The following is a 20,344-nucleotide window of genomic DNA, read 5'->3' on the forward strand; positions in this document are numbered from 1 at the left end:
CGGGTCGGGTTGTGGCGGTTGCAGCGCAGCGGAAGCAGGATAAGTATGCGGCACGTTGTAGGGCTTTGGGTTACAATTTCTTTCCTTTTTCCTTCTCTTCTTTTGGGGAATTAGAGAAAGGGGCTGTTTCTTTGCTGAAGCGGGTCCAGACGTACTCCAGGGCTCAAGACATTGGGGCACGAGCAGCTGCCCACATTTTCAGCAGGATGGGGTTCGCCATAGCTAAAGGAGTGGGGGCCCAGATTGTATCTCGACTCCCCTCCAACTTCTTGTAGTTCACTTGATCTTTGTAGCTTGTTAAGCTTGTAACGTTTTGATGTTTTCCCATTATAATAATAATAATAATAATAATAATAATAATAATAATAAAACTAATGACTTATTACTGCTTGTGTTACAAATTTACAAAATAACTACGACTTGTTAAAATTAAAATCCACTCCACAGTATGATCCAAAATAAGAACTTCCATTTTCGCTTCTCCTTCATTTTCACTTTTCACTTTTCACTCTCTCTCTCCTCACTCGCTCGAACTTCCCGAGAACTTCAAACTGAAATTTCGCTTTTCCGGTCACTAACTTCTTTCAAGACTTAATTTTTCTGCGATTTTCCTTTTCTGCAGTGAACTCCGGTCTGTTTGCTGGTTTCTTTTCTTCTTTTGGTGGTTGCTGCTTTCTGGGTTTCATTTCGCCATTTTCGTTCGACAAGTTCCCGAGCTGTTTATCTTTTTGCCTTTGATTTATCGTACGTCGGGTCTCTGATTTTAGGTAACCACCGGAGCAATGACAGAAAACGCACACTGGAAAATCCAATACGCAAGATTCTTCAACTTCCCACAGACTCACTCTTCTACCACTACCTCTTGTTCCTTACTCCGGCCACTCTACGCAGGCAAGCGGAATCGGGTGAAGGGTACTTGGCTTCCCTCCTCTTCTTCCAATGTCTCTCTTCACATTCTCTTCTTTGATCACTCCTTTTCCGAACCAACCCTCGTTGTCTCCCTTGACGAAAACATCTATGTGAGTACCCCTTTAAATGGGTTGCCTACCAACTGTTTGATTATAGTTCTCAATGACATTTGACACTGAATTTTATATTGCCTCTTTGTCGCGGTCAAATCCAGATTAATAGGAGTCTAGTAAGGGTCAATGGGTAGTCTATTCAAGGAATTTATGGAATGCCTTATTAGAAAATTATGGAAATTTTATGGAGTTGTAGTTTTGCTGCTTGATTATGGGCCTTAATTACATATTTTCTGGTTTAGCTGAGTTAATTCCTGTTGTGGGTCATTGACATTGTTAATCTACGAATTGAATGTGGCTGGAAGCTAGAAATTCGTTGTGTTTGTCTAAGATGATATGGGTTGTTTGTTAACTGTGTGATTATGGACATAAAGTGTCCTAATTTATTTGGGCTTTTAAGGCTAATCTTTCTTGTGGGACCGAAAATGTTGGACCTTTACTGAAAAGTAATCAAGTTCAACATATCTTTTCGGTAACAGATATGGAGGGTGCATAAGCTGCAATAAATCTGTTTATATTCAGTGTTCGAATTGTAGTTTTCTTATGTTCATGAAATGTGATTAAGTATAAGTGACATTGAATGATTCTGAAAGCCTATTTTGATCAGAAATGCTTACATAACCTTACTAATCAATGTGCACTGGTTATATCGTGCATTTTACCTGTATGTACACATCAGTACTGCTGAGGGTTCTGATTTCTTCTGTGGTACCCTTTGAGATTGTTTTATAACACTCAAAATACAATGTTCCGAAAGCTTATTCTGGAATGTATGATGTGAAATCCTTGTTAGTTTTCAGAGCTCAATATGGGCTTTTTGAGAGCTTCAATGGATAATGTAAAACGTACATTAGATAAACAGTACAAGATAGGGTCATTTACAAAAGTCTGCCTGTGATAGTTCTTTTATTATGGAATGTACCGGTTCATTTATTTTGTTATAAGACAACTACATGATTTCCTGAAGAATTAAAGATCAGTCAAATATGCAGTTTTATAGCTATCTTCTTTATCTATGCATAAATCTCTCTGTATTATTGTTCTTTGATACGGATATCTTCCTCTTTTTCGTGCTTGGGAATGAATCCTTTTCTACAGGATGTTACTCATCTTTAACTATCTTACTGATGGTGGAATAAACAGCAGAAGCATTAACATTTGTTTTAATATTATTTTGTATGGCTGGTTATTTGCAGGAAGAACACTACATTTCGAAGTTGAATTTTACATGGCCACAGGGTATCAATGGTTCAGGATGTGTCAGGAAAAGCAGAGTAGTATTTGCCAGTTACAGAGATGGCATGGGTCAGGCAAGCTTCTAGACCGGGATTCCCACTGATTAGTGATTGATTATCTTCTTTCATGCATTGACAAACACACTTCTTGCAAAGAATGTTCTATAGATAATATTTACCATTAGTTTAGCATTGAAGTTGTTTAGTCTAAACTCTAGGAGATATTATCTGGAAGTATGTGGCTCTGCTGATAATTTACTGCAATAATTTTCCATGAATATATCTCAGTAACCTTGCAATTAACACACTTGAGTTCCTGTTAGTTTCTCAGGATCCTTGCACATGTGATCTATTCAGGCAACATTTTCTTTAAGAATAGGAGAATTCTCGTCTGCAAAAATTTTGAATTGCCTTTCAGAAAGCTGACTGTGCTAGACATGTTTTGGTAGAGAGTTGTGACCATTTTTGTTGATTGCCACCAACCTATCTAGGAAGTATGATTTAGAGGTTCAAAACCAAAAGCCTTTTCCAAGAACACAAGTGCACTGAAGTTATCTGCACATAGCTCATTTTTGTGCCCTGTCATCGTTGTTCTGTCTCTATCCTTTCAACTTCCAAGAAGTTCCAATTCTTACAACACATGAATTCCTTGCTTCAGTAACTACACTCTTTGTCTTTCTTCTAGTGCTAAACATGCTTCTGATTATCTTCATTAGTTGATGTTCTGCACATGATATTGGTTTATGACTATTTCATGCTTATAATACCGACTTCATAGAAACTTGTTTAGGATTATCTTTTTTCTGCTCATTATAGCAAGTCTAGCTTTCCTAATCAAGAGCCTGAAATGTAACCTATGTGATGTTTCAGATTCAGAAGTTCGCCCTTCGGTTCTTCTCTTTTATAGAGTCACAGAAATTCATGGAGTCATTAAAGGTAAAATCAGTATGATTGTGAATTTGTGAAAGTTTTGTGCAGTCATAGTAACATCTTCAACACTTCTTTGTACCTTGACAGTGCTTGAAGGAACAAAGAAACGGTTCAAATGGCTTGCCACAGCGTATGATCACCGAGGGGTATCAAGCATCACTTTCTAAAGAAACAGTCAACCTTTTCATAAGGAATAACAAAGCAACAACCATGAAAACACGTAGCAGGTTTCTTCAAAATAAGGCCTAAAAAGAGAATTGACAATTGATCTTTTTTGTTTTAAGGTCTAATGAAGAACATACGCCATTTTGGGGACCTTCAATCAACCAAGAACATGTCCCCTACTCATGTCCAGAGCCAGCAGCTCAGGGTCATGCTGTTGGAAGCACAGACGTTGCATTGCCTCAGAGCTTTACCTCACTTCTTGCTGATTGTTGCACTGGGATTGATCTAGGTACATTGATAAGGCTAATTTTTAAGCTGTTTTACACTTATCTAGAAATATGGATGTTCTTTGATCGATTTATGTCTTTTACAGGAGTACCTCAAGTACCTGCAGAAGTTGATCTGAATCACTTCTTTAAAGAGGTATCTCTCAGAACTTTGACAATGTTGTTGATCTTTCTTTTTCTACTGTTCTTATAAATCTTAATAGTCAACAATCTCACTATGTCCATCCAGCATTAGTCCTTGTGACGTGTTTTAGGGTGATATTTTTTGTTACAGTGGCTTTTTTCCACTTGCTAGTGTATTTGGGACGTGTTACTCGAACATAGGGATAAAATTCTCCGAGGGTGTGGATCCATGGCTGATAATCATGTATTTTGATTGATATCTGGATTTTTTTTAAATTTGGGGGGGGGGGGGGGGGGGGTTAATTTCAAGTTCCAAGTGCAATAGAACATCTTGTCATCACAAAAATATCTGGCTAAATGTAACCGTCCAAGTGAAATAAGCTGTGGCTACATTTTTTTTTAACCCAAGGTTCCGCATGATAACTTGGGAGCTATTTCATTTCAGAAACTTTTTCTAATGTTTAAATCTGTGTTCTAAATGTGATTTGCATGAAACTTTGCCTCAACTAGTTTTGTCTTTCATTTCTGCATTTCATCACCATGTATTTTGCATATGTAAGTTCATTTCTATGCAGAAATAATGTTCTCTTACTAGCTGTAACAAGAGTACTCCGTATCATGATGGTTGTGCTGCAAAATCAACTGTTTGTTTTGTGTATCAAAACAAAACTTGTGTCATTTATTTCCTGGGTTCCCACTTATTACTTGACCATTCATGTCACTCATGTTCTTCTTTGTGTTATTAACTATATTTCTTACTTGTTTTTCAGAAAAAGGGGGCAGACAAATTCTTAGGTAAGTATTCTATTGGTTATACTTTTGTGAATTATGAACATGAAGACAGATTCATATCTTAATTTCAGTTCAGCATGAAAACATGCAATCTCTTTCGCTTATTTCTTTTACTGTGATAGAAAATCATAGAACTATAGACAGTGAATTTGCCTGGTACTCTGGTAGTGACCTCCAAATGGTACTCATTTATAAACATAATACAATGTCAAGTTCACACAATATTTCTTATATTGAAATTCAAATCATGAAACACCTTACTCGAGTTAAGATTCAGCTGTCATTTGATAAATTTCATGAATATGAGGATATGTTTCAGAGAATTACAGCTTACAAAGTTAGGCCCTGTTCTTTTTTAGAGCTGAACTGAACTGAACTGAACTGAACTTTTCTTTTGTATGCTTAGTTTAGATATAACACTATAACAGGATATGCTGTTTTGCTCATCTTATTCAGCTTCTGCTAATCTGCTCAATACCATTCTGAAATTTCTCGTCCTATGTTATCACAGACATGGTGGACATGATGGACACCGTCATCATTGGAATGGGAGGAAACTTGGCAATTTGAGGACCTTATTATACTCACTGTTACGGTGTTACCATAACTTGAACGAGACTTTGAAGTTTAAGGACCAGTTTTATGTCCCAACCTTTCTGTAAGTAGCGAAATCAACGGCAAACTCAGGTTTCTATATTTCAACCATAATCTCATCCATCTTTTTAGCTTAATCCAATTTCATGTACAGAAATTTGAATCATTAAATTCCACTATATGCTTTAACTTTTACAAACCATTGTACACTGATAATTAATATTCATGTATGGTTACAGTTCTGAATGGTGACGATAGTACATAATACTGTCATTCGATGTTTGTTGACGTCTCCTCTTAAAAGTTAATGATGTGATTTTGGTTTATTTCCATCTTTTTATTGCCTTTTGAAGTCAAGGGTCGTGGAAATTTGAGGAACACATGCTCGATCCATGTGACTCGAGTAAAAAGTCCCGATCTTCAGATTTTCTTACTGCATATCTTAATTCTGCTCTCCTATTTAGTTAGAAAAGTCACCAAAAAATACTCTGATTAGTGATTATAGTCCAATATTTCTGTACACTGATAATTTGTCTTTGATTTGCAAAGTTTAGAACTATTAACAAATTGGTATGTGGCGTATGTCCGATTCCATGTGATTATGTTAATATGTGATGGGTTTGCCTTGATAAGTGAGCCAATGGAAAATTCTTTTGAATTACATGGCCCAGTTATATAAAAACCTTGATCTCCTATTTGATGGGTCGAGGCCCGAGACCCAAGGCCCAATACAGTCTCCTTTTTGGAAAAACTTCATTTGTTTCTAACAGGATTTAGAGCTGAGACTCTGAGAGTATTGTTGGAAGGGAATATCGAAATGCTAGAATACATTGAAATAACACATACGAAAGTACGAGTATTCCATAGCTAGGAGCCTTTTTTTTTAAAAAAAAAGGTAAGATGAAGCGCCCTATTGGACCAGAACCCGTATAGGTCAATCCGGTCCGAGTTAGCGGGCAAGAAACTTTGAGAGTGGGCGAGTTGGTAGGAAACGCTCTCTCAAAGTACTCCTAATGGGGATTGAATCCCCAACCTTTTTTTGGTTGGTAGGTGAAATTCTTTCCACTATGAAAGCCTTGCTTAGAAAGTATTCTGTAGCTACGAGCCTAGCTAGGGAGGCAAACATTTGGTACATTGTACCATCTGATTTTGTAGATTATATTGACATACTTTATGAATAAAGGGAAAGCCAATATGGGAAGTTGAAAGGCAAAGGACTAAATTAGGTATTCAATTCACAAGTCAAACACATTTCTACAAAGAAATCTCTTCTATGGATTTTATCTTGGCATTCTATATAGTGCATTCATAATATACTATGTTAATTTTGTACTATATTTCCATGTGTATGATTCCCTTCATTAGTGATGTTCAAAGGGAAAGAAATGGTTGTTGGAAGTTTTATGACTCTACGCGTTCTAATAAATTAATCAATCTCCGTGACTGAGCAAGTTTGCTTAATCTCACCGGAGGCAGGGAGGGTTAAACCGGGTTTTGTTAAGACGTTTTTTTTGTTAATGAAGGCTGGAGGTTATATTATGGTCGTCTACTCGTCTCAAAAATAATTATTGGAAGATAACGAAGTATTAGCAACAACTCTAGTTTTGCAAAAAAAAAAAAGTGTTCTCTTTACTTTAGGTTATACATGGGTTGCATTGTATAAGTTTTAGGTGCGAATTAGCTATATTATACACTTAGGCAGTACAAATCACAAATAAAGGAAAAGACGATTTGAACTTGTGATTTGTCGTACACATGCATCAACCTTAATCATTAAGCCAAGACATCATTGATAGTTGTGTTTTATAATGATTGTAAACTCATTGTAGAACTTTTAATGTCGCCAGTGGCTCTATATTTAAGTGTTTCGTCCCCACTAATCCCACTACGTACTTAATAAGATTATTAAAAGAGCCTTTTAGTCATGTTACCCATTAGTTAGGTCTTTGATTGATACAAAGATAAGTAATCATATGAGAAATGATTAGGCAGCCGTATCTCTAATGATTAATATCATCCCTCATTATTTATTAATGGAGGAATCTTACTCTCGCCGACCACAATCGCAACTTCACTTGTGCGAAAGGCGTTGGAAGGCGTTAATTTGAACAACCATATTTTTGGATGCTTTCAAGAGACAATTTAAACTATCCATTAAAATCTAACCAACTTCTTAATTATTGAACTATTTCTTAATTTCTTGGTGTTAACTTTAGGAAGAATTTGATGTGAGTTTCATGTTAGGCTTCACTTGTTTCAAAGGAAAAAACATTATCATGGATCTTTTTGTTTTCTTTGCTTGAAATATCGTGTTCTGATGTGAATTTTCTGAGGTATGCTCTGAAATTTTCTGGAAGTTTCTCATTCGGCCTAAGTATGACCATACTTGTATGGTTGTACCTTAATACGAAGTATATAAGGAAAAAACATGATGAAGTAGGGTCTTGTAAAATTTGTCTTATTGTATATTCTTTAATTATCCAACATTTTACCCTCAAATAAAAAATATCCAATTTTTGTAATTTTGAAAAATGCGTAAACAAAGACACATGTCAATAAGCTAACAAGCGTGAAAAGGTAAAAAATAAGTATGATCTTTTCTGGTCTTTTCTTAACAAGATTGAGTGATGCTCCATAAGTAATAAAAATAAGGCGAAGATTGAAGAGACATTGCTTACTTCCCATGATTAACAAAAAATTCTTTACTTTAAGAACGGGTACTACACGAGAAAACTTCCCTTTCAAAATTTACGTAGTACTTGATCGTACTTTTTATGTTTAACCAAAGAATTATGCATCACTTAACCCAATATAAACAAGTCGAAAAGAAGAGGGTCGTTGAAGGAGCAAGAAGAACTAATAAGAAATTGCAAATTGGGTAGCTTTCCACCGGTGTGTAACCAAAAAAGGGAATGTGCATCATGCTATATTGAGTAAGGAGAGAATGTTAATAACTTAATATGCCATCTTATAATATATGGAAAATTCTGATATCAAATATGCTTAATGCCAAAAAATAAATGATTAGAAATGGGGTCCAATTGGGTTTTTATTAGATTTGGGCGGTTATGAAACTCCATGAAAGATGATGTTTCAATAATGTGATTATGTGATGGCTAGTTTCAACTAACACTTTGAAAATTATTCTTAATAGATTTGTTTTCATTCCTATTTAAAGGGTTCTCATTTGCAAGCTAGAAAGAAGATTAGGAAGGAGGCATAGGCCGTCGGAGGAAGTTGACTCGCTTAAGCCAAGCTTTTGATCAGAAGAGAGGTAACAGTTAAACGAACGGTAGGCCCAATATAGCTACCCCTTTGTTTAGATAGAAAATTAACTAGTAAGTCGTCGTACGTTTATGAATACTCGGGTACACTGCAGTTGTGATGATTCCAATCGTATGTGAGATAGGGTATTCATACACGGAATTCAATCTTATGTTTACTATATTACATTTTAAAAGTTTACCGACTAAACTGGTTAATATTTGTCACTCTGTATACGTTGATTTTCAATTTGTCACCCCGACCCTTAACTCTACTATGAAATCTTCCACTCACTCATGTGACTCATCATTTTTAATTTACTTGTAGCTAATTTCTATAATACATGAGATATTGAGATGTACGTATATCTTCTACGAACACCATGATTGTCCCACCAAACAAAAGGAATATAATCACTTTTTGTTGAATATTTTAGGGTAGAGTGATATGAATTTATTGTGGTTAAGAGGTGTGATCATAAAAATGAGCTAAGTGTGACAATTTCTTACAGATTTGAATCATTTGATGATTGTTGTGCATGGGAGTTGAATAGGCTTATAGGCTTCTTCTCACTCTGCCTTCATGTTTGAAGGTAAGTCATCTTCTATACTCTCTTCTCCCCTTATTATTTTCCTCCGTATGTTGAGGTTTGCCTGCGTGGAAGTATATTTATTTACTTTTATTTGTATCTTAGTTAATTCATGCGTACATGATTTAATTAACCAACATATGTTGATAGAGTTGGTGGAGAAACTTGAGCCACTTCATGTGAAATATTTGGGAGTTGCTCAAGCGTATATCTGCGTAGCTGAACTGGTTAGAGGGAGTATTTTTGCATATCTGATATGTGTTTGCAAATGTATATCATAGCAAAAGACAAAATAAGAAAAACACAAAAAAACATTGGATGATACTTTTTAAAAAGAAATGGTACTTTTTTTTAAAAAAATGATACTTGTTTTTACATGAATGGTACTTCATTTTTTCCTTATTTTGCCGTTTTCTTGACTGATATGTATTTGCAACATATCAGATAGCCGCCTCGTCAACCTTGAGCTGGTTAATTAACCTGTGATAGGTGTTGTGTCAGACTTCCAGTTAGAGTCCCTTCTTCTTACCTAACAAATTAAAACAAATATGCTTTAAATTCTTGAAAGTTTGGAGCACATCATGCACCTTAATGTGAGATAAACTAGGTAAGGGGCCTTCGAGTTATGATCCCTCATTGAGCGAGACTCAAATCCTCATTTCGTACGTACGTTCAAGTATGTATGAAAGATTATTTTGTGATAAATCATGAGTCATAAGACGAAATTGCTACCCATGCACCTTTTATATATTAAGGATATGATGGTTGAATATACGGAGTATTATAAATGAACAATACTCATATCTTATAATATACGGAGTCAAAATCATGAAATTAGATTCGATCATACTCAGCTTGAAGGAATGACCATGAAATTTTCTTAGTTTCTAGGGAGTCAAAATCATATCAAGTTTGACACAAATTCTTTTGTGTAAAGACATTCGATCACCTTATTCATCATGTGGAGACTAAATAGTTCAGAATAGTGTGACCAAATTAAATAGTATTAGGTCATTGTTATAAGTTTACAATTGACATAACGTAACATATAGTTCTTCTATAAGTTCTGTTGAAGACAATATAATTTTAAACGATTTGAAGTGTTAGGGCATTGATTTTGACACTCATTTGTTTTTTGTTTTCTAGTTTTCTCTTCTTGTGAGTAGGATATACGGAGTAATAAATTACATGTAATTTCACAATGGGTGTGCCAAAATCAACTTTTAAACCGTTACTCCCTTCGTATTTTTTTAAGAGATATACTTGTCTTTTCCGGCCGTATTTATTTAAGAGATACACTTACCATTTTTAGTAACTTATCAATCCCACCATCTAATTAAATAATACATCTAATATACCCTATCACCCACCATCCTATTAAACAAATATTTTCATAAACCCACCCCACATTCCACCCTCCACCCACCAAAATGATATGGTTCCCCGATATTTAATTATTAAAATATCTATCCAACCTCACTTGCTTTATTATTTTATTTCATTCAATTATTCTTTTTAATAACCGTACCCGGCCAAGTATATCTCTTAAAAAAAATACAGAGTGAGTAGTAATATTATTACTACGGCTCTGAAAAGGTAAATTCACCAATAATAATAACGAAGAAACATTCGCCAACTTAGACCATTATTTGATTGGAGCATAATACTATTATTTTTACACGCCCAATACTTTGATGTGATCGCTACAGAATGAGTTCTGAATTTGTGATCACCACACGAGCTCCTGTCAAATTTATATGATCAATAATTATCCCAATTGAAAAGTAAAATAGTTCAAGCTTATTTTGTACTTCCTCCGTTTTTTCTTTCTTAGTAGTACTCCGTAACATACTAACATGAAGTCCGTTTCTTATAGTACTTTGTACTCCATAGTTTTTGAAATTTTACTGAAACTACTCCATACTTTGTACTTAAAAGTATAAATGTATTTATACATAGGACTTTTTTTTTTTTTTGATAAGGTAAGAAAAATAGTATATTAAGAGCCCCTCTGTACGAGGGATATTCCTAAGTAATCACTATCTAAAATGGAAAGTACATGAGGACTATTATACGAATCAATACACATAGTGTTGCTAATTAAGTGACCAACATTTGCAATTCAATCTGCTGCTCGATTGGCTTCTCGATAGATATGCTTTATCGAAAATGATAAAGGTCGCAACACGCGACCTTTAAACCGTGTCACAATGATGACATGGCATGCTTATGTGTCATGGTTTAAATTGGAAACTAAAATATTTAACTTATATAATCTATTATACATGTTTCAAAAAAGGTAAGAAAATTTTAATATTCTAATTTGTCTCCTTTTTTATATCGATTAATCTATTTACATATTTTGATAGTAAAAATATTGAATTGATAGTAAAAATATCCTGATGACACATAGCCTATGTGGCGCCTATATGTATCAATTAAAGTGCGACACGTAAGATTGTGACAACTAAATGTTATCGTAACTTGCGACCTTTATCATCACCCATGCTTTATATCCCATGGGAATGTCTTGTATTGGCCAATTGTCGAAGAATTTGAGAATGTCTTGTATATCTTGAATGACGAAATGAAGCTTCCACGGGATTCTCCAAATCCCTTTTACTGCATTGATGACCATCAGGTTGCCTCCTTCAATGTTGAGATTCTTAATGTTAAGCTTTTTAGCTTCTTGAAGTCCTTTGTGAAGCGCACAAATTTCTGCCATGAAAGCTTGTGTAATGCCTAGATTGTAAGTATGAATATCGATTGGGGAGCCGTTATACATAGGACTTGTGATCTGAGTTTTTAGTTCCTATTCTTTCATGAAAAATAATTAACAACACCCTTCTTTTGAAATATATATAATTAAAATATAAGTGAAACACTCAATTTTGAAATTTGTTTTGTTCTTTTTTTAACGTATAATCAATAACCAATAAACCCCATATATATTTATATTTACTACGCTGAAAGCGTGAAACTATCCATCCCAAAGTTTATGTATTACAATGACATCATGTATGTGTGATAGGTAACATTTTTGTAAGTACAGAATATTCCTTAAGCTTTGTTCTCTTTACATGGTATTGTCTGATTTTTCTAGTTTCTGGTCTAGTACGAATGTTTTACGTGAGTGTTTCTTGCTTTTTTTTTTCCTGATCTTGTCTAGTGTGATTGATCTGATTTTTCAAGTGTGATATAAATATATATTAAGCAATAAGAATAAGGTAAAGAAAACAGAGCATAACTCTTCGACTTCATGACATAGAAAAATAAAATTGAGGGGAACATTTGACGAACAAGTAGACAAGTAGTCCATGATATGCAGATATGGATTATGGAGTAGATAATACATATGTTCACTCAAAATTGTACGAGAAGAGAAGATTAGGTTGTCGATGAATGACTAGGAGTGGGCCCAGACATGAGGACATAACAGAGCTAGCCACACGTTCTGCCCTATTAGCCTACTTTGCTATTTGGGCCCCTACCCCCGACCCTGTTGGCTACAGCCCAGCCCTCAAAGTTGCCCATTTCTGGTAATACCATTTTCACCTCCTTACTTACTGTTGGTTTGCCTCACACAGTAAAAAGTGTTTTACTTCCTCCATTCTATAAATATCGTACCATCTTATTTTTCACATTATTCACATTAGAGTGATTAGACCTTTGTTCATTTTTTTGTGATTCCTATCCAAGAAAAATTGTAATAACATGAGAATTGAGATTTTGTTAGACTCGTATCGATGTATATTTTCTACATTTTTTTAAAATTTTTTTTTGAGTTATACATAATTCGAAATAGTAAGAGTCAAAGTATGCGTTGGAAAATGTAAAATCAATCATGGTAAACGAAAAATTAGTTCACAAATATGCACCCTCTTTTTATGTTTAGGATGAGGGAGTAGGGAAATTGTCTAATCTTTATAAGTTACAGGAGTATCTCATACTCCATCCGTCCTTAAAAGATTGCCCTAATTTTCTTTTTTGTCTGTCCTTTTAAGTTTTCCCCGTACTTTTATAGTTTGTGGTTCTCACATGTCTCCTCTCACTTTCTATTATTTAAATTAACAAACAGACAAAACTACAACCCACTTGCTTTTATTTCGACTTAATTTTTAATAAAGTGAATAATGTGATTTGAGACAATTTTTTAAATACGGAGGGAGTAAACAGTTGTCTAATCATTTATGTACCATATCTCTCGAGAAGAAAAGGGTACATACCTAACTAATTAAGCTTATTAAATCAAAAACCCTAGATTAGATGAAGGGTACATTTACATACATAAAATAAACGTGTACTGCTTATCAACCTATTTTTTACAACTTATTAATTTAATCTTGCTCTTATGTTCTAGATGCTATGAACACCTCATAAACAACCCTAAAATATGGTGCTGGCCTTATGCTCTTTGATGTAGTTCTACTTCCACATATTAGTAAGGTGTGTTATATATCTTCACTTTAAAGAAATAAATTTCTAAGTTTAATAAAGATAGAAATTTGAGGACGCACGTGAAAGTTTTGATGGGCCTGATTAATATAACAAAATTGCATTTTTATCATTGATTACAGTAATAAGAATTGTACAACAATATTTGCGAGAGCCCATGTCTCTCACTTATCTCTTTGGTAGAACTTTTGTTTCTACCCCTCATATATTGTGGGAGCTCTCTTGATTGACTCACCTCTAAACTTATGCACATACAACCTATTTATAGTTGTTGTATCCTAGTTTCTAGATTTTTCTACACTTGTCATTTATCTAGATTTTTCTTAGTACATTTTTCTTAGGATAATTCTAGACATTTTCTAAGATTATTCTAGATTATAATTTACAATTATATTATCTAGATTTTTCTAGATTAATATTTTAACAAATAATAAAAGGTCAGTTGAGTTTCAATCATGTCTTATTATGTCCAATAAGTTACAATTATATATTTTTATTTGTCTAATAAAGTTCAATCATGCTCGGTAAGATTCAATCAGCTACGATCTAATAAATTCAGATAACTTAAATTCAAATAAGTTTAGGAGATCACAGGTGAACACATTATAAGTTGTACAAAGATTTATTTTGTGTTGCATCCACTATTAAAGCATATGCTTCTCAATCATGGTTAAAAGTTAGTGATTGATAGCAACCATGTTAATAATATTTTTATAATGTATATGCTATTTGATTTTGTAATCTACTTATAAATGTCACATCTAATCTTGATTCTGTTAGGACTTGTTGGGGGTATGGAAAGTGATAGGACCTTATTTAGGAGTAATGATAGGGATTGTTATTGTTCATAAGTAAAAACACACCCTAAGGGACTGTACAAATACCCTATTCCTATAATTAATTTCCACTCCATATTTAATGGTAATTATCTAACCTTGGTTAAGACAATAAATAAAAAGTAAAGGATATGGGCCATAACTTTTACAAACATGAAATAATAATTCACCATGCATATTTGACTCGTTGGATTATTTGTTTGTCTTCACAATCCATACAGTTAGTTTCTTTGGTCTACCAAACTAATTATTACTTGTACACATGTTAGGGTTGCTAATTCAAATTTTTTTTTAATATAAATTTTAGGGCTTGTTCTCTCCAATTTAAGAAGTCAATTTTTAGGTTCTTTTGGTTAATTTGTTTTAGAGACAGTAATATGTGGGAGTAACCAATTAAGCGAAGGAGAGAAAACTAGTTTGAATTTTTATTGCGAAAGAGAAAGGCATAAAACAAAAGACTTCAGACAAGACAACAGAAACAAAAAGAAGCGGACTGAAAAGGAAATAAAGGCAACCAATCAGCAACATATAGAGCGAGTGTTATATTTCTTAATTGAAATCAGCTCCAATTAACATTATTAATTTTAATGCAGTGAAAATTAAGTGAATAGGTCGGATTCTTAACGAGGTAATTAAACCATTATTACATTATCATTCATCTTCTCAATTTATTTTTTTGTTTCTGTGGGTGCATGATCAGTAAGGGGAGCAGATCAGAAGATCAATCTAGATTAGAGGGGCAGAAATGGAGATAACCCCACAAACACTTATAGTAATATTATTAAGTTGCAGTATCATTTATTCACAATTTCATACCAAATACTATTTTTTTTTTTTTTTGCAAAAATAAAACTAAAATAAAAATGAAAATAGTGCTCCATTAATTAGACTTTATTTGTCTTTTAGCAATGAATATAATTTTCCTCCTCTTCCTCTTCTGATTTCCCCTCCACTAAAAATGCTCTTTGCCTGCCTTCCTTTCATTCCTTTTTGTCATCAATTTTTATGATTTCCTTCTTCTCTGCAAATCTCTCTCCATTTTCCTTCAAATTAGGGCTTTTCTTTTTCCTTTTTTGTAAAAAAATCATAAATTTGAGTACTAGTTAACTCCAACAGAAACAGTTGTTCCTTAACATCAGGGAACAAGAACTACTCTTGTTTAAAGAAAAAAGGTACAGTCTTTTTTATGTTAATTTTAATTTTCCTTTTCTTTCTTTCATTTTTTTCCTGATCAGCTTAAATAAGTTCATCTGTGTGAATGTTTTTATTTAGGTAAAGTGTGAGAAACAAGCTATGCAAGTTATAACCTATTGCTACTGTCTTAGCTTCTTCAAGTCTGATCTATAATTCTATATAGCTTAGGTTATACAACACAGAAAGTTATAACCTATAGTTTTGAATTTTGTGGAATTTTATAATATAGTTCACTAGTAGTATATATAGTAGTATCTTCTTAGATTAGCTTATTTAAGGAGGTGAAAAAATTGGAAATAAATGTTGGATAAATAGGTGAAAAAGAGTCCAGATCCCATGAATCAGAAGAATTACTGTTGTTAGTCTATTATAGCTGCAACCTGCTCTTGATCATCATCATTATCATGGTCTTTGTGTCTTTTATGATTTTTTCACATGGAGACTGAGACTGAGACTGAGAGTGAAAGTGAGAGAGAAACTTTGAAGGGAATTTTTATTTTGGAAATTTTGCTAAAAAATAATTTCCCAAAAATACACATCATAAGTTTTTTTTTTATATGAAATACACATCATAACTCATAAGGTTGGTAGAGTAAAAAAAACTTCAAAATATCTGGTGGGAAAATCAAAGCTTTTCTTGAATGATTTTTTTTTTTTAAAAAAAAAGTTAATTACAAGAAAGGGCTTTGGATGATTTGGTTATGTTGGTGAATTGGGATTTGACATGTGTTTAATTTCAGTTCTTCAACAATTTCAGATCAACAAAAATAAGAAATAAATTTCTGATCAACTAAAAAGTTTCAGCAACTTCTGATTTTTTTTTTTTTTTTTTTTTTTTTTTACCAATTTCAGATTTCTTTCAATAAATTTGTGGGTTTTTCTTTTTGTGTGTTTTTAAGGTTAAAATCAAATGGGGGATTTATTTTTATTGCAAATCTAATTCCACCAAGCAGTTTAAATTTATCACTTTGTTATAAATCTAGCTAAAATGATACTGGGTATAAAAGATCAAATTAAAAGTAAGACACGAATTAAATCAAACTTAATAGTATTAGGTGATCATCCTCAATTTATAATGTACTTCTATGAAAAAAGTTAAATTAAATTAAATTAAATTAAAGTATGTAACACTCTGAATTATAAATTCCCTAGCAAACCTAATTTTGTTCTTGAATCCTGCCTAACTCGATCATCTTTGATAACATATACTCGTATCTCTTTAATGGCTTTCCTTCATTTCTTCTATCATATTATTGTACACAGAAGATCAAAACTCCACTGCAAAAATGGCATCATCATCATCATCATCAAGCTCATACAACTCACCATGCGCAGCCTGCAAATTCCTTCGAAGAAAATGCATGCCAGGTTGCATTTTCGCACCTTATTTCCCACCCGAAGAACCCCAAAAATTCGCCAACGTTCACAAAATCTTCGGCGCCAGCAACGTCACCAAACTCCTCAACGAACTCCTCCCTCACCAGAGGGAAGACGCCGTCAACTCCTTAGCTTACGAGGCGGAGGCAAGAGTCAGGGACCCAGTTTACGGCTGCGTAGGGGCAATTTCGTACTTACAACGCCAAGTTCAAAAGCTTCAAAAGGAGCTTGATGCGGCCAACGCCGATTTGCTTCGCTACGCTTGCCATGAAATCAATTCAACCACCGTAGCAATGCAGGGGATCGGGGTGGTCCCTCCACCACCGCCGCCTCCGCCGCCTAGGCCGCCACACGAACAGTTTGGAAACTATTATCATCAGCCGTCGTCGTCTGATATTATGTTGCAACCGTCGTACCCGATTATTCCATGGAATGTCGACATGAATGTTGTTAATCAAAGAGGAGGAGGTGATAATAATAATAATCAAGGTAACATGTGATCATCTTATAGAGTTATAGCTCCCCACCTAGCTAAGAAAGCTACCTATTTTTGAGAAGGCATAATGAATTAAGGTGAGAATTCATTATTACTCATCATCATAATATATCTATATTATTATTAGCTATTCTTTAGCTAGGTTATATATTGCTCTCTTTATTTGAACCACTACTTTTAGTTGGGGGTCATTTGGAGTTTCTAAAAAAAAAAAAATTATGGGGTGCTACATATTTTTGGGGGCATATATATATGTGAAATAATTCAAATTTTGTATTCCATGGATCAATTTTGATGTTTTAATTGTAATGCAATATATATGGATATATCTTAATTTGTTATGCTAGTTTCTTGAAAAACACAATTTTATGAGGTAGTTTTTGATAAATTTGCCTAAATTCTATGTTATGTAAATCGTGTTGCATAAATCACCAAAAGCCTTCATAGGTTGTGTTCTTTTGGACTTATTTTGACTGAACTTATATTATCTGAACTTATTTTATTTGAAATAAACTTATTTGTGTGTGAAAATGTTTTTAAAAAACTTATTTTTGTTGGACGTATATTACAAACCTTTATATAATGCGGTCTTACACAAAAGACCACCTTGATGTCATATAAGTTAGGCAATGAAATCAATTAGTTAAGCATTGAATCTAATTAGTTAAGCACTGAAACTAATTAGTTATGCAATGAAACCAATTAGTTAAGCCACTTTAACTTATCTGAACTTGTTTTGTTTGAAATAAATCAAAATATGTCGAACATAATAGATCTCCTTATGACTTACTACCTCCGTTTCAGAAAGTTCTTTACGCTTTGGAAAATGTGTCTAAAGTATAAAAACTTTGACCGTAAATTCTACCAATTATATACATCAAAACGTTACATGTAAGATCTTGTTAGATTGGTCTCAGGATATATTTTCAGAATATCAAATTTTTATAATTTTTTCACATACGAAATTGGATATATTTGTAGTTAAATATTGCATTGGAGTTCGTGCAAATAGTAACTGTAAAGATCTTTTTGAAACGGAGGTAGTATGATTCTTTGAAAGACCAGTACTCCTTTAGTTGCATAGGAGACGTACTCTTCTTGAGTTCTTAATTTAATTTACTTGCATTAGTTTTTTTTTTTTTTTTTTTTTTGTGCGAATGAGCCACAGGGGCAATATAAATTACAAATGGGGGCAGGGGGATTCGAACCTGATACCTATGGTATACAGACCCTCAGTCTTAACCACTGGGCCAAGACATCATTGGTAATTTACTTGCATTAATTAGAGTATATGATTTGATAGAAGATCGTGTAGCTTGAAGGTGCCGAAACATTAATCAGTAGCCTAAAGGCGCACTTCATCAGCAGTTGTTTTGGAATAGATCGATCACCTAGTTTGATCTTGTGTTCCTGTGGATTTATTATGGTTTGCTAATTGGAATTTGAATGATATATAGATTGTGATGAAGCTTGAAACTAAATATTACTTGCATCATATATGCATTAATTAACCTGCATAAAAACTAAAATACTACTTGTTTCATGCATTATGCTGGTTTTTCGAAGTCCGGTTTTGATCATCTGAAAATTGTGTTTTCCGGATTAGTTAAACATGATTTCAAATGATTTCCATGAGGAGGCATAATGAATTATAAACCTCTATTCGATTGATTTGAGCCATTATTATAAATATCCTTAGAGGTATGATATATTAGAGATATAGCCATATAGAAAAATATTAGTGTAATATAACAAGTATATATGTTTAGCATAAATCTAATTGCCTAAAAGTGCTAGCTCCATGTTACATATATTGACATATTGTTGACTAGGGTTGAGATCATATGTCCCGGTATCTTTCTAATTTTGATACATTAGCAACCAAAAGAAATTAAAGTGTTTAAATTATTTTTTGGTGGATGAACTTGTTAAGATATACTATCTCCGTTTTATAAAGTTATTTACGCTTTGAAAATTGTGTCCGACAATCAAAATTGTGATCATAAATTCTCACTATTATATCTATCAAAAATTATCATGAGATATCTTTGTGACCATAAATTCTCACTATTATATCTATCAAAAATTATCATGAGATATCTTTGTGACCATAAATTCTCACTATTATATCTATCAAAAATTATCATGAGATATCTTGTTAGATTCATCTCAAAATGTATTTTATAAATATCAACTTTTTTTATAATTTTTTGCATACAGAATTTGATATATTAACGGTCAAACATGGCACATGAGTCTGCATGTGCAAATAGTAAGTATAAGATTTTTTTGAAACGGAGATAGTATAAAAGAGACGTTGTTAGGTTATAAGAAATGGCATAAACCAACCAGTATAGGCGTATATGGTTTATCCGGACTAAACATACGGTAATTTTTGAAGAAAAACCTCGACCGGAGTCTCGAGGGTACCCTCGTATATATGTTTAGAGTTCCATACTTAGGATGATACATGTGTGTGTTAGGAGCTACTCTATAAGTTTGGTGCATTAGTGTGCCTTTATTTACTAAGCTATATTTCATATAGAGTTCCGTACTTGTCAATTGTCATCGACCTTTAATTAGCACAAGATAATTAAGAGTATATATTAATGATAGTTAATTAGTCATGAATTATTAAAGGAGAATTATTCCCTAGCTAGAATTGGAGATTAAGCCTAGCTAAGCCTTAATTATATTCCTTTTACACACACTTAGCAATTTAATTATATTCTCACCTTTGCCGGACCACACCTACCTTTGCTTAATATTGCTTCCCGGCCGGTAATTAACTTGTTTAAGTTGATGATTTATAGCCGTAGATTTCCAAAATCTCCTTTGTCTAAAAGTTAAATGTATGCTAAAGGTCCTAAAAAAGCATCTATACTTACTACTTATGGAAAGGAAATAAAGGATTGAACAATTACACTCTTTCATGACAAAGTTCGTTGATCAATCTCAGTGGAAGATCTTGAACAGTTTCGGTAG

At 33.4% G+C, this 20,344-nt stretch overlaps 2 protein-coding genes across 5 annotated transcripts; both read left to right on the forward strand.

Annotated features, from left to right (window-relative positions):
• The first annotated feature begins 434 nt into the window (after positions 1-434).
• On the forward strand, positions 435-5,474 carry LOC110799627 (protein POOR HOMOLOGOUS SYNAPSIS 1). Of its 2 annotated transcripts, XM_022004909.2 has the most exons (9): positions 435-631; positions 768-1,019; positions 2,219-2,332; positions 3,128-3,193; positions 3,275-3,333; positions 3,472-3,641; positions 3,726-3,775; positions 4,533-4,557; positions 5,066-5,474. In XM_022004909.2, the coding sequence occupies exons 2-9, from the start codon at positions 783-785 to the stop codon at positions 5,122-5,124; spliced, it is 780 nt and encodes a 259-aa protein (XP_021860601.1). In that variant the 5' UTR covers positions 435-631; positions 768-782; the 3' UTR covers positions 5,125-5,474. The 2 variants fall into 2 exon arrangements, with proteins under 2 accessions (XP_021860601.1, XP_021860600.1); XM_022004908.2 differs by having other exon boundaries at positions 435-1,019.
• A 6,863-nt stretch (positions 5,475-12,337) lies between these two features.
• On the forward strand, positions 12,338-17,700 carry LOC110799635 (protein LATERAL ORGAN BOUNDARIES). Of its 3 annotated transcripts, none has more exons than XM_056830181.1 (2): positions 12,338-12,540; positions 16,750-17,700. In XM_056830181.1, exon 2 carries the CDS (start codon positions 16,773-16,775, stop codon positions 17,361-17,363), a length of 591 nt encoding a protein of 196 aa, XP_056686159.1. In that variant the 5' UTR covers positions 12,338-12,540; positions 16,750-16,772; the 3' UTR covers positions 17,364-17,700. The 3 variants fall into 3 exon arrangements, with proteins under 3 accessions (XP_056686159.1, XP_056686158.1, XP_021860611.1); XM_056830180.1 differs by lacking the exon at positions 12,338-12,540 and adding an exon at positions 15,194-15,464 and having other exon boundaries at positions 16,753-17,700; XM_022004919.2 differs by lacking the exon at positions 12,338-12,540 and adding an exon at positions 15,197-15,464.
• The last annotated feature ends 2,644 nt before the right edge of the window (positions 17,701-20,344 follow it).

Source organism: Spinacia oleracea, chromosome 5 (assembly GCF_020520425.1).
Source record: "Spinacia oleracea cultivar Varoflay chromosome 5, BTI_SOV_V1, whole genome shotgun sequence".
Taxonomy (NCBI): domain Eukaryota; kingdom Viridiplantae; phylum Streptophyta; class Magnoliopsida; order Caryophyllales; family Amaranthaceae; genus Spinacia; species Spinacia oleracea.

Bases quoted from the DNA above. Each gene is read 5' to 3' on its own strand.
- LOC110799627 (XM_022004908.2), top strand. From the start codon at position 783: ATGACAGAAAACGCACACTGGAAAATCCAATACGCAAGATTCTTCAAC. The intron at 3,776-4,532 runs GTATCTCTCAGA...CTTGTTTTTCAG, and splicing joins TGAATCACTTCTTTAAAGAG to AAAAAGGGGGCAGACAAATT. The intron at 4,558-5,065 runs GTAAGTATTCTA...ATGTTATCACAG, and splicing joins GGGGGCAGACAAATTCTTAG to ACATGGTGGACATGATGGAC.
- LOC110799635 (XM_056830181.1), top strand. From the start codon at position 16,773: ATGGCATCATCATCATCATCATCAAGCTCATACAACTCACCATGCGCA.